Below are 14149 nucleotides of genomic sequence, written 5' to 3'. Positions count from 1 at the left end.
TTTTTTGGATTGAACTGGTTTGGGTTATCGAGAGAGTCCAACAAATCAAATACTTTGAGAAAGTTGAAAGAAAATGATTTCGAATGAAAGTGTTGTTTTGGCAAAAGCTGTGACAAAAAACTTTTCTGAAGGGAAGAGGGCAAGAAACACACAGGCAAGGAAAGAGCTTTCGAGTCCTTTGAGTCGCGCAGCTGAATCCAGGGGCTTGACTCAGGGGGATCATGCAGCGCATGTTTTCTTGTGTCTGACTGGTGGGTCCATCTTCTGACCAATCAGAACTCGTCTTCAAAAGAGCGTGTGATGACTCGCTTGATCACTGCTCACTTGGAACGTTGTGATTGGGGTGGCCTTGTTCACCACGATCTTAAAACAAAAAAACTTGGGTTGAAAATCTTGACTTTCTGCATTTCCGCCTTTCTCAAGACCAAAGAAAGAAAAGGTTTGAGACACTTTCAATCCAGCTCATCCACTTCTTCAAGTTTATCCACCATCTCCATTTTATCAAGTTCATCATTGTCTTCTTCTCCTGATGATGATGAAGCATCACCCTCTTCTCGCACAGTAGCTTTTCCTTTTCCTTTTCCTTTTCCTTTTGCTTTTCCCTTTCCTTGCGCTTTTGCTCTCTTCATCTTACGTTGTTTGGCCAGTACAGATTCCCATACTTTGATACCTTGAAGGACTGATTCCAAAAGTTCCTCCGGTGTCATGTTGCAAAGATTTATTGCAGCAACGTCACGGTGAACTTGGGCAGAGTAATGGCTGGCGGTGTTCAGAATGAAGTTGTTGGTGGGTTTGTGAGAAACATTGCCGATCTTGATTGTTGTTTCCCTCCTCTCGATCTGCTTGTTTCTTCCCAGAGTGACACGACATGACATGTCGTGACAATTATGTTGTACATTTAGTACGCAATGAATACCCTGCAAGGGAAGTAAATACATGAGTTTAAAAAGAAGTGGGTCAAGGTTTAGAAGAATGGCTCACCGCAATATTGACCCATCTCCACTCATCAAGCCGGATGATTTCCCGCATACCGTAATAAGGGTTAACATCACCTCTGCAAGTTTTTTGAAGAAATACCATTGTCTTCAAACCACTTTCAGTGTCTGGATGCCAAATGGCGGCACTTGAGCCAACTCCAAACTGTTCCAGCCCTAGATCAGGGAAGGGGTCAGTCCAGATAATGGTACAAAAGCTCAAAAGACTTACCTTCACAAAATCCGCGACTTTGAGCTTCTGCCCGTTCAGCAAGGTCACACTGAGAATTTTGTGCCATGATGCGTCCGGCCGTTTGGTGGTCAAGAAAAGGGGAATTTCTGTTAGGTCTGTAACCCGCGCTGCAAACAGAAGCGGTCAATGAAATGTTTTGCATTTCCAAGATTATATCATAGGTCAAGATGAAAAAAAATCTTACATCCTGTTATGAACTCGGTTGCTTGGTCCGGTTTTGGGTCAAGTCCCAAAGCTTGAGATAATTCCGGCACCGTTTTCAAAAGCGCTTTTACGCTTGGCCCGGCAGTACACCAACCTTGAAACTCTCTGTCAACAAACGAGGTTCTGGAAACAAGAATTCTCAACATTTGATAATTGTTGAAGGTTTCGGCAATGTCGCGGCCTGGACTGAGACGGTTTGAATGAACTGAAGCTGCTTGTAATACTCCATTGAATGACTCAAATTTCTGGGTCATGTATAAATGCGTTGGACCAAAAGACTTGATGGAATCTTTTATATGAGTAAGCATATGAAACTTGGGTTTATTGACCCATTGTGCCAAATCCTTAATCAGTTCATTGAGAAAAATTGTAATTGCCATCTCCAATTCCCGCAGGTATTCTTCTTGACGGGTAATCTCATTTTGAAATACATAGGAGCTGAGCAAACACAGGGAGCTCCATAGGTGGCGTCTACCCGTTGGAATCAAATCAAACAACACAAATGGAATTGAGTGTGTGATGGCCTGGAAATCCTTGCCTACCAAGCTTTGGTAGAATTGAATCAACGTGTTGGGCTGGATGGGGGCGATATTAAGACCTTTGGCATTAAAAGCTCACCATCTTCCTGTCAGCTCAAGGTGGAGCTTTCTGCCGGGTTTCACAACACCAATGGACTTCATGGTGTCTCAAAACAAGTACTTTGCAATTCCAAGAAGGATCACATGCAAGGTTTCCATGGGTGTATCTGTATGACCATTGAAGCCTAGCCATGATCAATTCGTAATCAGCAACATCTTGATTTCTAATTGTTTGGATTAGAAAAAAATACCTCTTAGTTGCAACATTGGGTTGAACAAGTGCTCGCCCAATTGAGCGTTCAGGTCCTCGCACAACTGCTCAACTTCGCGTCTAGCATGCAAATCGTAAGCACACTGGACTTTCTTCTTGAAATAGTCCAGTATGGAATCCCGTAGTCCATACGAGTGTTCCTTATCTTTGACAGCGCCTCGTGTATTTGGCAATTGCGCTAATGCCCAAATTTCCCAAGTCCTATTGCGTGTCATGTCCCAATTCCGTTTGGGTGCAAGTGCCTACGTGTAATTGGTCAGTTATGGTTGTAAATTGTAAACAAGGAAGAGTAAATTCCTATCTAATTACCTGCTCGCTGTCGCCATTTATTCCGATAAATGCAGACACATATGCTGCCGTCTTCTTTTCAATCAGCCGCTCAACACGTAAAGGGCACATGCGGCATGGTGTTAAAGTCACGGAAGGATTGGTGGTATTGCTTATTTCCACGTGCATCAGCCCATCTCCAAGGTGGCATAAAACTACAGCCATGACTAGCACTTCATTTCTTGTCGCGTGATCATAAGCCAAAAAACCATTGGCGCTGCTGTCACTAACACTGCAAAGACAATGTATTTCTCCAAGGTGAAAAATGATTACATTTAATGTACAAAATGATTAAAATTGCATTAATTCTGCATTAATTCTGCATTTTTCTGCATTTTTCTGCATTTTTCTGCATTAATTCTGCATTATTAATCATTTTGTGCATTATATGTAATCATTTTTCACCTTGGAGAAATACATTATCTTTGCAGTGTAACAAAACGATGAAATAAAAACTCGTGTGAACAAATTTTGGGCAGAATATTACAATAAAGAGCAACTTTAAGACACCTAGACTTACTTAATTTCATCTACTATATCATCCATCAAATTGAGGGCGGAGGCACAGTTTGAAGTTGCCAAAAAGTGTCACTGCCAGCATTAAAGAGGTTCCCGGATGGGAATCTGGGTCCCAGGGACCAGATTCCCCTTCTGTTACTGTTACACAGCCTAAGGAATATTGCCTGAGTAGTCATTGTGATATATGTAGTCAATTTTTCAAAATGCTTGTCACAATCTGAGCAAAATTACAACATATATTACATGTAATTTTCCTATCCAGATGAACAGATAACTGAGCTGATGTGTATGTAGCTGATAGCTAAGGATTTACACAGATGTTTGCACATATGTAGCATATGCTTCAAGGCTCAGTTGTGCAGTGCAAGATGATTTCATGACCATTTTACTCTCAATCATGTTCCCAGCCTAGGTCACTTTCCCACCTGGGAACCTCTTTAATGCTGGCAGTGTGTATGTTGTACTCCTTGTTTGTCATCTTCGGAGGTAGGCCTGATAACGTAAAAAGCCACTCATGTGTTTGTTCCATTTTTTGGAAACGTTTCCTGACATATCATTGGAGTACAGTGTGATTGGTACATGCTTTATAATTCGGCCTTGTGCTCTTGCGCGCCAGGGGTTTTCCATTGGGACATGCTTGTATCCACCTGAAGCAATCACAGCCCCCAACCACTGGTCACTGGCAGGCCAGTACATCCGATGTCTCCAAAATGTTTTCAACAAAACTTCAATTTGTTTTCAGCATAACATCCATCTGCTATCAAGATGTTTTGGGTCAGTTACCAGCAAAATATGTCATACCACCAAAATTGAGATGATGTCATGCAGCATCATAAACCTGTACAAACCTGCTTCTGTATTTCCCCACCAAGAATATATAGTTTATTAACCTTTGTGACATAAATTGACTGAGTTATTGAGGTTTCAAAAAAAAATCACGGACAAAAAATACTATTTTTGTACTATACCTAAGAATTGATTCTGGAATATCTTCCAGCTTCATCAATATACATACACAAAAAAATTGATATTCCTTTTGAAAACATGTTTCTCCACATTTTTGTCCCCTAAAGCCTTCCTGTGTGGCCAGTATTTCTATATGTAATTGTGGTGTGTACATGAGCAGTCAACAATTTGATTGATTCTTTGTTTCTAGGCAGAATATGGCAAAGTTTATGGCAGAAATTTTTATCAAATACCATCTACATGTATATCAATCAAATTCAGAATGATTTTGGCAACATGTTGCCTCAAATTTTTTATTGGGGCAAAGAACTTCAGAAAATCAAACTTGCAGACACATTCAAGAATTACATGTAGAAATACTGCCCAGACAGGAAGGCTTTAGGGGACAAAAATGTGGAGAAACATGTTCTCAAAAGGAATATCAATTTTTTTGTGTATGTATATTGATGAAGCTGGAAGATATTCCAGAATCAATTCTTAGGTATAGTACAAAAATAGTATTTTTTGTCCGTGATTTTTTTTTCAAACCTCAATAACTCAGTCAATTTATGTCACAAAGGTTAATAAACTATATATTCTTGGTGGGGAAATACAGGAGCAGGTTTGTACAGGTTTATGATGCTGTATGACATCATCTCAATTTTGGTGGTCTCCTAACCACTTCTCAACAAATTCTCAATCAATGGATGTTATCCATTTGATATCCATTTCATAACTTTCTCATAACTTGCTAGGGTCGGTGGGAGGCACTGGCCTGCCAGTGACTTGTGATTGGGGGCTGTGAATCTTCTCTGGAAGTATTTTGAAAACAAGGGTTTGTCAGAGTGTGAAATGTTTTTCAATGAGACAATAGTTAAATAGCACATACGATGTATAAGTTGGCCGCAAACATCTTTGAGGAAACATCCTTCATTGTCATTCCACTCAATTTCCTGAGTAGTTCTCCAAAATTTGGTGAGAGGAATGGTCCAAAAATCATTGGAATCAAAAGGTGGCTCCGGGGCGATTGCAATTTGGTACATGTTACTGTGGATTGGGTCTGGGGTGACGGTTGCCGGAAGGCATTTGGCCTGAAGGATACCTCCTTGTTGAAAAAAAAAGCGGGAACAACAATGTCATTGGAGAAAATTTGAACTGGTTTGTATATGTAATAGTGCTGATGGTTGGTGACAACCATTTGTACTCTGAGATCTTTATCAAATCCCTCTTGCCACTTCTGAGACTGGGATAGCCGGTTGATCAGGTCGTTAGGGTTGCTAGGTTTCTCTGGGCCAACGATCAAATGTGGGCTGATCAAAGCATTGGCTAGCTCCTAAATAATTGCAAAATGACAGGATCAGCTCATGTTTGCATGTTCTTTTGTAAAAATGAAATTTGAACAACTAACTCACGTTTGATATGATTGTCTTGACTTTTACCCCAAGAGAGGCATTCCCCAATGGACTAGTGCGTTCAGAAACGGAAAGCCCAAGCAGTTTCTTTACACGTTTGCTTAACGCACGCAAAGCACCCCATTCTGGAAGTCGGACTTCACAAATTTGCAAAATTGATCGAATTCAATGGTATTGAGATCGCAAGAGAATGTTCCTTGTGGAATCGACAATCAATAATGCAACAACATGCTGAAAGACAAAATGGAGCAATGTATTGTGTGAGTAAACGTGGGAGGTGATGATAGATAATTTAAATTAGAACTCACCTCCTTCTTTTGGAACGGATACCAATTGTTGGCCTCCTGGATATGAGACTCACACAAGTCTGCCTCCAGTGCTGCATCATTGGTCGCTTCTTCGGCTTCCTCATCCCACACATTGAGTTCCATTGCCCTGATGGCTTCAGCAAGCGTGTTGGAATCAATCTCAAGGTCGGAATCATGATCTGAGTCGCTGGCTTTGTCTTTCTCCGCACTCAAGAATTCAATGGCTCGGATGATTGACAGGGGGGATGGGGGGCGTTCGGGGGTATCTGAGCAAGGGGCTGCATTCTCCATTTCCATGAAGGTGTCTTCAAGTCGTTGTGGATCATTGTTTGGTGTGGCAATCTGATTGTCAAGACCAGGCATGATTTTGTTTTGTCCGGCGTTGAGAGCTTCAAAGCAGGCTGCTTTTTCAAGATGGCTCTTGGTTAGCATATGAGAAGCGTACCACATCATGGGATGCTTCCCACAAACCAAACACTTGAAGAGCGGGGAAGAGAGGTCGTCTGACAGAGATTCAAAATCTATAACGGACATAGGGAAATGTCAGACATGAGAGCACAGCGGCAAGATAAAGAAAGGGAGGAAGGACTGGGGGACAAACAGCGATCATGTATCTTTCCAATGTAAGTCATGGTGAGCTCAGTTGGTGGATGTGTGTGACTTTGGTCTGAGGGGAGATCGCAGGTCGTTCGTGTGAGGTGAGTGAGTGTTGTGGTGCTCTGAGAATCAAAGATACCGCCAAGGGGCCTTACAGTGGTTACCTCCAGGCCAGCGGAAGACAAATGTGTGGCTGCAGACGGCTGCAGCCTGCAGGCAGACCTGGAGCAGCCACCAGATCAAAGGTAGATTGCCAAATGGTGGATCCATGCTTGCAGCGAAGACTACCACCACAACTGGCCGGGGGCCCTTCCGATGTGACCCGCTGGTTGTTGTGAGGCCAGGATCCGACTCAACCTCTCACAGCTCACTTTCCGGCCCAGGATGCCCCTGTGGTGTAGTTAGATTAGATTCTCATCCTCCATTGGTTCCTTTCCCTTTTTCCTTTGTAGTTCTATTCTTATCATCTCTCTTCTATTTGTTTCTTTGGTTTGCTGGTTTCTGATTTTCAAGCGCTGGATTAGTATAGTTGAACAAGGGGTTTTAGATAAAAACCCAGCTCTTGCTGAGCCATGCCTTTCCTGTCTGAATCAGTGAAGGTGGAGAATACACTCCACCTTACACATGGCTGTACATTGTTCAAAATTTATACCTCAAACACTGCCCTAAACAATCTGGGCAACCCTCCATACATTACAAATTTACCGCACGGCTGTGGATGCTCTAAAGTACTAAGAAAGTAAGACATATACTAGAGTCCAGGTGCAATTTCCAAACTTAACTAAGCCCCTTGCCAATACAGCCACAACTTTCAGCAAGGGACTTACAAGTTACGACTTATCTCAAAATCTTGGCATGAGTTTGCTTGGTCCTTTTCTCAAAAAAAGGGCTTCATTATGAAACTTTTTGGTTACATTTTAACTCCCGCCAGCCCAAGAATGAAAAAGATGTGCCTTGACCATGACTAGTATCTCCTAGTCTTGGCTTTGCCATAGCATGAGTAATCCTCGTGCTATGGACCCAGTTCCATTATGGCTGATACACCGGCGTACATGTCTGGATTATGACTGTGGATCCCAAAAAAGGAATTGTGCAACAAAACCTTAAACCTTACCTGAGCAAACTGCACATATCATGTGTGGTGGTTTGTGAGTGGTGAGTGGTGCAACATACACAGCCTGATCCTTTTCAAAGGCAAACTTAACTGTCAAAGATCAACACCCACCTGTGAATCCATTCGATTTCAAGCTCCATCAAATTAACCTTTGGACCAAGTTTTCATTATGCTCACAAGAAGCCAAAGCTCCACCTTGCAGGAGCCACTCTTTCCCACACATCCAGTAAACCTTCTATTGCAATGTCAGGTTTTGAAAAATCTGTATCTAAATACCAACACGAACACTCAAGCACAGACAGCCGTCAGTTTTTTAAGGAACAGTACAGTTACCCTGCCTGGCCCCAGCAGATTGAAAGTGCCATCAACATTATCAACAACAAAACTATGCTCTTACTAGCAGGAACCAGCTTTGGAAAGAGTCAGGTTCCAGAACTAGTATACCACATGTATGATCCGAGCTATTGACCTCTAGTATTGTGCATGAACCTATTAGACTTGCTTGGAGATGATCAGGTGAGTTCATCCTTGTAGCATATAATGAGTTTGAAATATTGCTGATATGAACCTGTATATTAGGTATTGGAAAAATTGCTTGTCAGTCTGAATGCAGTCAACCTAAGAGCACCCACTATCATGAGGGTGATTTATTGTAGATCTTGTGTTCCTGAGCGCAAAAATTAATCATGCTTGTTTTACCAAAGTTGGTAAGCGCATGAAATTCACTATGGGCTGATGTAACATATGATTTACCAACAATAAATCACTGTGAATCAACCTGATCCATGATTTTGAAATGAAATATCTTAATTCTCATAACCTTCATCCAAAAGACATCCATGAAATGCTTGCTCCGAGTTCCTTAAAAACCCAATCAATGCCCTTTTGAAGTCTTCAAATGACAATGATGAACAGCAGGATTATGACCAAATGGTCTTTGACTTCCTGTTTGATAAACCTCACACACCTCCTCCACCTCCTCATGCTCACATCCAAAAAGATCAAGACCACGCTCAAGTTGCTCAGCAATTGCATGATGACCATTTCACCCCAAACGCTAGATATGAATTGAAGTTTAAATCTGAATTTTGAACAAGTATACGACTTTGTTTAAAAATGATTGAAGATTTACATATTCATGATTGATTCTGGGTTCAAAAGGCAGATGTAAAGTTCAAACTTTGAAGTTTGGGTTTGAACTTTGAGATCTTAAGTCTTGATTTGTGGAGTTTTGAAGTTTGAGGTTTTGAAAAATGTAGTTGTTGACCGATTATCCTACAATAAATCAAGTCGTAGGCTTGCGTAGATCTGAACATGTGGGTTGCAGCATTTAACACAGCCGTGCGGACCGCAGGTCTAAAACAGGTCCATAGTGGACCTGTGTGTATTTTAGTGTTACAGTAACACTAAATCAGGTTGTTAACACAACCATAGTGGGTGCTCTAAATGGAGCCAAATACACTTGCAAAACATCTGATGTGATATGTATTGAGGGGGGAATAATCTTTTGTTTATGTGGTGAGCATCTCACTTTCTTAGACTTGATGGCTGTGTGGTGTTCAATACCGCTTGTAAAACTTCCAATACTTCCAATTTGTTTGTAAAGGAAATGCACTGTATGTGACCATCAATTTTTTGGCCTCTGTGAAGCCAAAGGATTCTTTTCAACACTTGATCCTTCTAAGGCTAAGCAAGAAAATCTGCTTCAGCCTCTAAATCTTCATAAGCACTTGAATTGCCCCCAGCAAGAGTGGGATGATAAACCCTCAACTGAGTCAGCTCTGATCATTTTGATTAGAGTGTGCAGTTCAGCACTGAAGCAATTAGGCATCAAAAATGCTGGTTGAATGCAGAATAATGCTGATTGAATGCAACATTACTTTATGCAGGTAGTGCTACAAACATTTGGCCCTTTGTGCATCCATGTGATGAAACAGCTGTACCCAAGTATCTTGAGGGTCTCCAGTGACGTGTTGTGAGTGTATTGCAAACAAACCTCACAATTCAAGAAAGTTGCAGACCTTCTTCAATCAGGTTTCAAACCCATCAATTCCCAGTGTCAGTTTGAAAGATAAATGAAAAGTGACATTGTGTTGTGAAGCAATCACAAGCATGAGAATTGGCAAAAGTTGGTTGTATTAATTGTTAGACTTACAAAAGAGCTGCTAAAACCCCATTCTCTAACCCATGCAAGTTCACTGGGACACGTATTGATGAGTGAAGAAGATATTTAAAAGATAATTACCTACAAAGTATATTTTGGAATCTTTTCAAGTTGTTATAAAAGTATCAAACAAGAAGAAGATCAAATCAAAGCAACAAATAAAAGAAAATACACAACCGAAATTAAAAGTGCGAAAAGGTTTTGAAAAAAAAGAAACTCATGATTCAAGATATATACATTCAATTTCAAATCCAACGACCATTAGTTAAACCCAATGAATTAATAGGAACCGGTTTTGTAAAGTTATTAAAACATGATTGAGGATAATCAATCTCTTGAACTCTTTTTTGTAAACTTTCAATAAACAAATCCAATTCACATAAACCTAAGTTTGATGATTTACATTTCGATAAACCGTTTAATGGGATCACTGCATCATTTAAAACGATTCTAAAACAAAAAAAAATCGAAATTTAATTAGTTCAATGATCAAAAAGATGTGTGGAATAGAGGATCAGTTTATTGAATTTACCTTGCGTATTTTTGTTGGGTTGAATTCGGTTGTAATTGACAAGTCATAATTTGAGTAGCCATCTGAGCACCGAATCTAAAAGTAAAAAAAACCATCAAACATTTAAGTCTAAAGAATAAAAATGATAGTGAGACTTGTGTTTGAAAGGATTTGAAAGAAAACTAACGGAGCAATTTGTTCTACTCTAAAACTTCGCTTCGGGTCTCTTCTGTTGGTAGGAAGTGGACCGCTTGCAGCCAGACTTGTAAGATTCAAGGCTACCACGATTGTTGAGATCACACTAATGAAAAAGCACCAAGATCAGAAACCAGCATTGAGAGCAAAGGCAAGAATGAAATCATTTAAAGCTTACGTATCGTGAGTTGCGTCTACATAGATTGATTGGTTTAGTGGGAAAGTCACAGGGTTGTTAAAGAGGGTGGTATTGATCGAACTTGATGGATTAGGATCAACTCGACCAGTAAGTCTAGCAAGCTAAAACCAAAATAAGATCAGTCAAACAGAATCAAATGAAAAAAGATTGGAATCAAATGAGAAACGGACTAATTCTTGAGTGTAACCTAGTCCCAAAGCTGCAGAAGTCGGATTACCAAAACTATTAGAGTACCAAAACTCTAGTCAAAGAGATCCAAATGATTTGAGTTAGAGAAGAGTTGAAGATTTGAATTGAAAATGTAGATTGGATTTACCCAGATCTATACTGTAGGAATAATCTAGCCATTCTTGATCAGTGAATAAAGAACAAAATTCACTGGTGCCCAATGCGATGGTTTCATAACTACAAACTTGTTGCATCGTATGACTTGAACCGAAAGATCAATTCAAGATTAGTATCAAAGAAAAGAGAATGTTCTAATTCTTTCGAAAGGATACTCACAGATCTGATGGAGTGAATTGATAACCTTCAATAAGTTCATTAAACCTATGAGTAGCATTTTTCAAATAACTTTCAACCCATTGCTCAGAAACCACAGAACCAAGGTTTCCAACTCCAGGATGATGAGAATTAGGACATTGATAATAAGGAGCCAATGAATTATTAAAGTTTTGAGATTCGATGATGATAGATTGATGATAAGATTTCTCATATGGGATTCCAAAGAATCCAGCAAAAAAGTTTAGAGCAGAATGATACATTCGGTCTTGAGTGGTTGTGCGAAACACGGGGATTCGGTCTTTCATTTTGTTTAATAGGTATCCGTATTTTTGTCGATATGAGATTCCTAGATCGAACATTTGTGATCGACCAAAGGGTGTAAGAACTTCTGTACCGAGCTGTTAAGAAAACAGATCTTGATGAGTTTACTTGCAACGTTAATTGATCACAAGTTCGGCGTAGGTCACTTACTTCGTATGACCATGTATTGAGGAAATCAAGTACTCCTTTAGCTTTGAGCTTTCGACTATCCTATTGAAGGAAACTGGATCAGTGAATTGTGATCATCACAATGAATTGAAAAATATCAACTTGAAGAATATTCACTTGAGCTTCTTTGATTCGTTTTCCAAAGCTAGGTAAAGCACTTCCAGTCGTTGGATAACGACCACCATGACGATGAACCAGATGAACCTATGTAGTCAAAAGAAAAATCAAACACAAATCAAAAAAATCCTTTGGAGAAACCTCAAAGCGTTTTTCCAAAAAGATTACTCGATCAACTTACTTGTTCAAGTTCACAACCGCAAGGAATCTCAGGACCCGAATCGATTTGATTCGAAAAGGTTTTGGTGGGTAACGAATACATTGGAGAAAGGTTTCCCCATCTATATATCCTAGGTAATCGATTCACATCATCTACTACTGATGAAGAAGCTGAAGATCCAATCTTGGTAGCATTTGAATCGGTTGGGTTTTGATTCAAGATTGGAAAATGTGATTGTAAGATTGGTTGGAATGGACTTTTAATCAAGGAAGGTTCTGCACCAACTAATGATTATCAAAACCAACCCAAAATTGAGTCAACAGAAGTATCATGATGGATGGCAAAGAGGGTTGGTGACTTACTTTCAGTTGGACCTGCGTAACCTAGGGTTTGTTGATCAGGAAAATACGAAGCAGGATCGATTGAAGCATCAATAGTTTTGAAAACCAAAATCACAACGTATAAACACTTCAAGTTGATCATCATGATAAAGTAAATTTGATCAAAGTTGAGGTTCGATGACTTTGCGGCTCGTTAAAAGTATATGAAACAATCGTCTAGGAATTGCAGCGCAGCAGGAAAGACTGAAACAAACTTGGGTGGGGTGGATTATGATAGTCTATTTAAGTTGGGTAGATGAAAGACTTCAGCGTGGGTCTGAAGTGATTTATGTAAATAAAGAGAAGATAGAAAAAAAGAACTAATGTATAATGTATGTCTGTATGTATGGAAGTTGAATTGAAAGTTAAATAACATGATGGGTGATCAGGATTTCTTAATGAGGATTAGGTTGAAAGAGAAACGCAGCATGAGAGAATTGGGAATTGATCAGTTTGACAGCTCTTTTTACAGATCTTTTGGTTTTGTTTGAGAGTTTGTACTTGGTTTGGAATTGGTCTCATCCAAGGCTTTTTAATGAGTTTCTATTTGTAGACCAAAGGAATCGTGAAGAGAGGTTTGAAGAGATCGTGATTCGATCAGATTGATGGGTACATTGAAATTGAGCGATAGGATCGATTGGATGGTTGATGATGAACTTGCAGTTTGATTACTTATATTCTCATATAACTTCATGGATTATCAGAACTGCTGATCAGCATATTTGCATATGTTTGCATGATTGGAGTTTGTGATGCATGAGATAAACAAATGAAGACTGAAGATCTTAAAAATGTTACAAAAAGCAGCATACATATCCAATGCTGAGCCATGGCCCATCCAAGTTCTGTGAAATCGAGAATGTTCAAGCTGAGTGAAGTGAATGAGTTTGAGAAGAGAAGAGAAGAGAAGAGAAATGTAGTTGAGAAGAAATGAGTTATGATAAAATGTAGTTTGATTGAAGACAGTCACTGATCACACTGCAAAAATAATGTATTTTTCCCAGGTGAAAAATGATTGACATTAATGCACAAAATGATTAATAATGCAGAATTAATGCAGAAAAATGCAGAATTAATGCAGAATTAATGCATTTTTAATCATTTTGTGAAATAAATGTAATCATTTTTCACCTCGGAAAAATACATTATATTCGCAGTGTCAAGAACTCAGTGAAAAGTTGAATGGGTTCAGTACAAAGACCAAGAAAATGAAATTCAATCAGTCATCATCACCTTGAAGTAAAAATAATCTCATTCATTCTCATCCAACATCATCATCATGAACACTTCGTAAGTGAATTCTAAAACTATTCAAATCAAATCAAACAACTGAGCTCAAGTCATCATCCATCAGAACTCAACTAGATTCACCTACTTCAATCAATCAAACTCAAAACCATGGATCTAGAACCATCACCATCACTTCATCAGATGACCCATCAACTACTCATTCAAATCATCAATCTCAACCTCAATCTTCAGTTTTGATCCTCAGAGCTCATCCATTAATCAACAATCCAAGTCAAGTTCGTCAAACTAGAGTTCAATGGAGTGAAAATGTCATCGATAATGAAGGACTAGGTAGAAAGAAATCAAAAGGTATATTGAAAAACCAAAATCATATTCCTAATCAATCTCTCAACTGATCTTTGGTTTCCTTAGTTTGTTGTATTTATAAAAAACCAAGAGCTTTTGATGAATCATCTGATGAATCAGATAATTCATCAGATTCAGATTGTTGTCAACATTCTTCTAATTCTCAACCTCATCCTTCCAACAAATCGATTCCTAACAATCCAAGCCATTCACATTCCGCCGAACATAGATCGTCGGTTCGATCGTCTCCTCCTACGGCCGTTAATGCTTATGAAGCTGAACCTATCAATTCAAAAGGTATTTTCACATTCACTTTCATCATCGACTCTTGA

At 39.4% G+C, this 14149-nt stretch overlaps 3 protein-coding genes across 3 annotated transcripts; 1 reads left to right on the top strand and 2 right to left on the bottom strand.

Annotated features, from left to right (window-relative positions):
• Window positions 1-4945: 4945 nt before the first annotated feature.
• On the bottom strand, window positions 4946-6154 carry MELLADRAFT_114092 (uncharacterized protein; the record flags this gene model as incomplete). Its single annotated transcript, XM_007418895.1, has 2 exons — window positions 4946-5024; window positions 5847-6154. The coding sequence occupies 2 exons, from the start codon at window positions 6152-6154 to the stop codon at window positions 4946-4948; spliced, it is 387 nt and encodes a 128-aa protein (XP_007418957.1).
• Window positions 6155-9911: 3757 nt separating this feature from the next.
• On the bottom strand, window positions 9912-12327 carry MELLADRAFT_84480 (uncharacterized protein; the record flags this gene model as incomplete). The annotated part of the gene is made up of 11 exons (XM_007418894.1): window positions 9912-10116; window positions 10199-10273; window positions 10365-10478; window positions 10551-10672; window positions 10742-10812; window positions 10888-11000; window positions 11076-11473; window positions 11547-11606; window positions 11682-11768; window positions 11863-12125; window positions 12204-12327. 11 exons carry the CDS (start codon window positions 12325-12327, stop codon window positions 9912-9914), a joined length of 1632 nt encoding a protein of 543 aa, XP_007418956.1.
• A 1173-nt stretch (window positions 12328-13500) lies between these two features.
• On the top strand, window positions 13501-14149 carry MELLADRAFT_69780 (uncharacterized protein; the record flags this gene model as incomplete). The annotated part of the gene is made up of 3 exons (XM_007418903.1): window positions 13501-13511; window positions 13630-13820; window positions 13884-14149. 3 exons carry the CDS (start codon window positions 13501-13503, stop codon window positions 14147-14149), a joined length of 468 nt encoding a protein of 155 aa, XP_007418965.1.

Source organism: Melampsora larici-populina (assembly GCF_000204055.1).
Source record: "Melampsora larici-populina 98AG31 unplaced genomic scaffold MELLAscaffold_111, whole genome shotgun sequence".
Taxonomy (NCBI): Eukaryota; Fungi; Basidiomycota; class Pucciniomycetes; order Pucciniales; family Melampsoraceae; genus Melampsora; species Melampsora laricis-populina.
Note: the sequence above shows the minus strand (reverse complement) of the source record. Positions and strands in the feature narration are given on the sequence as shown.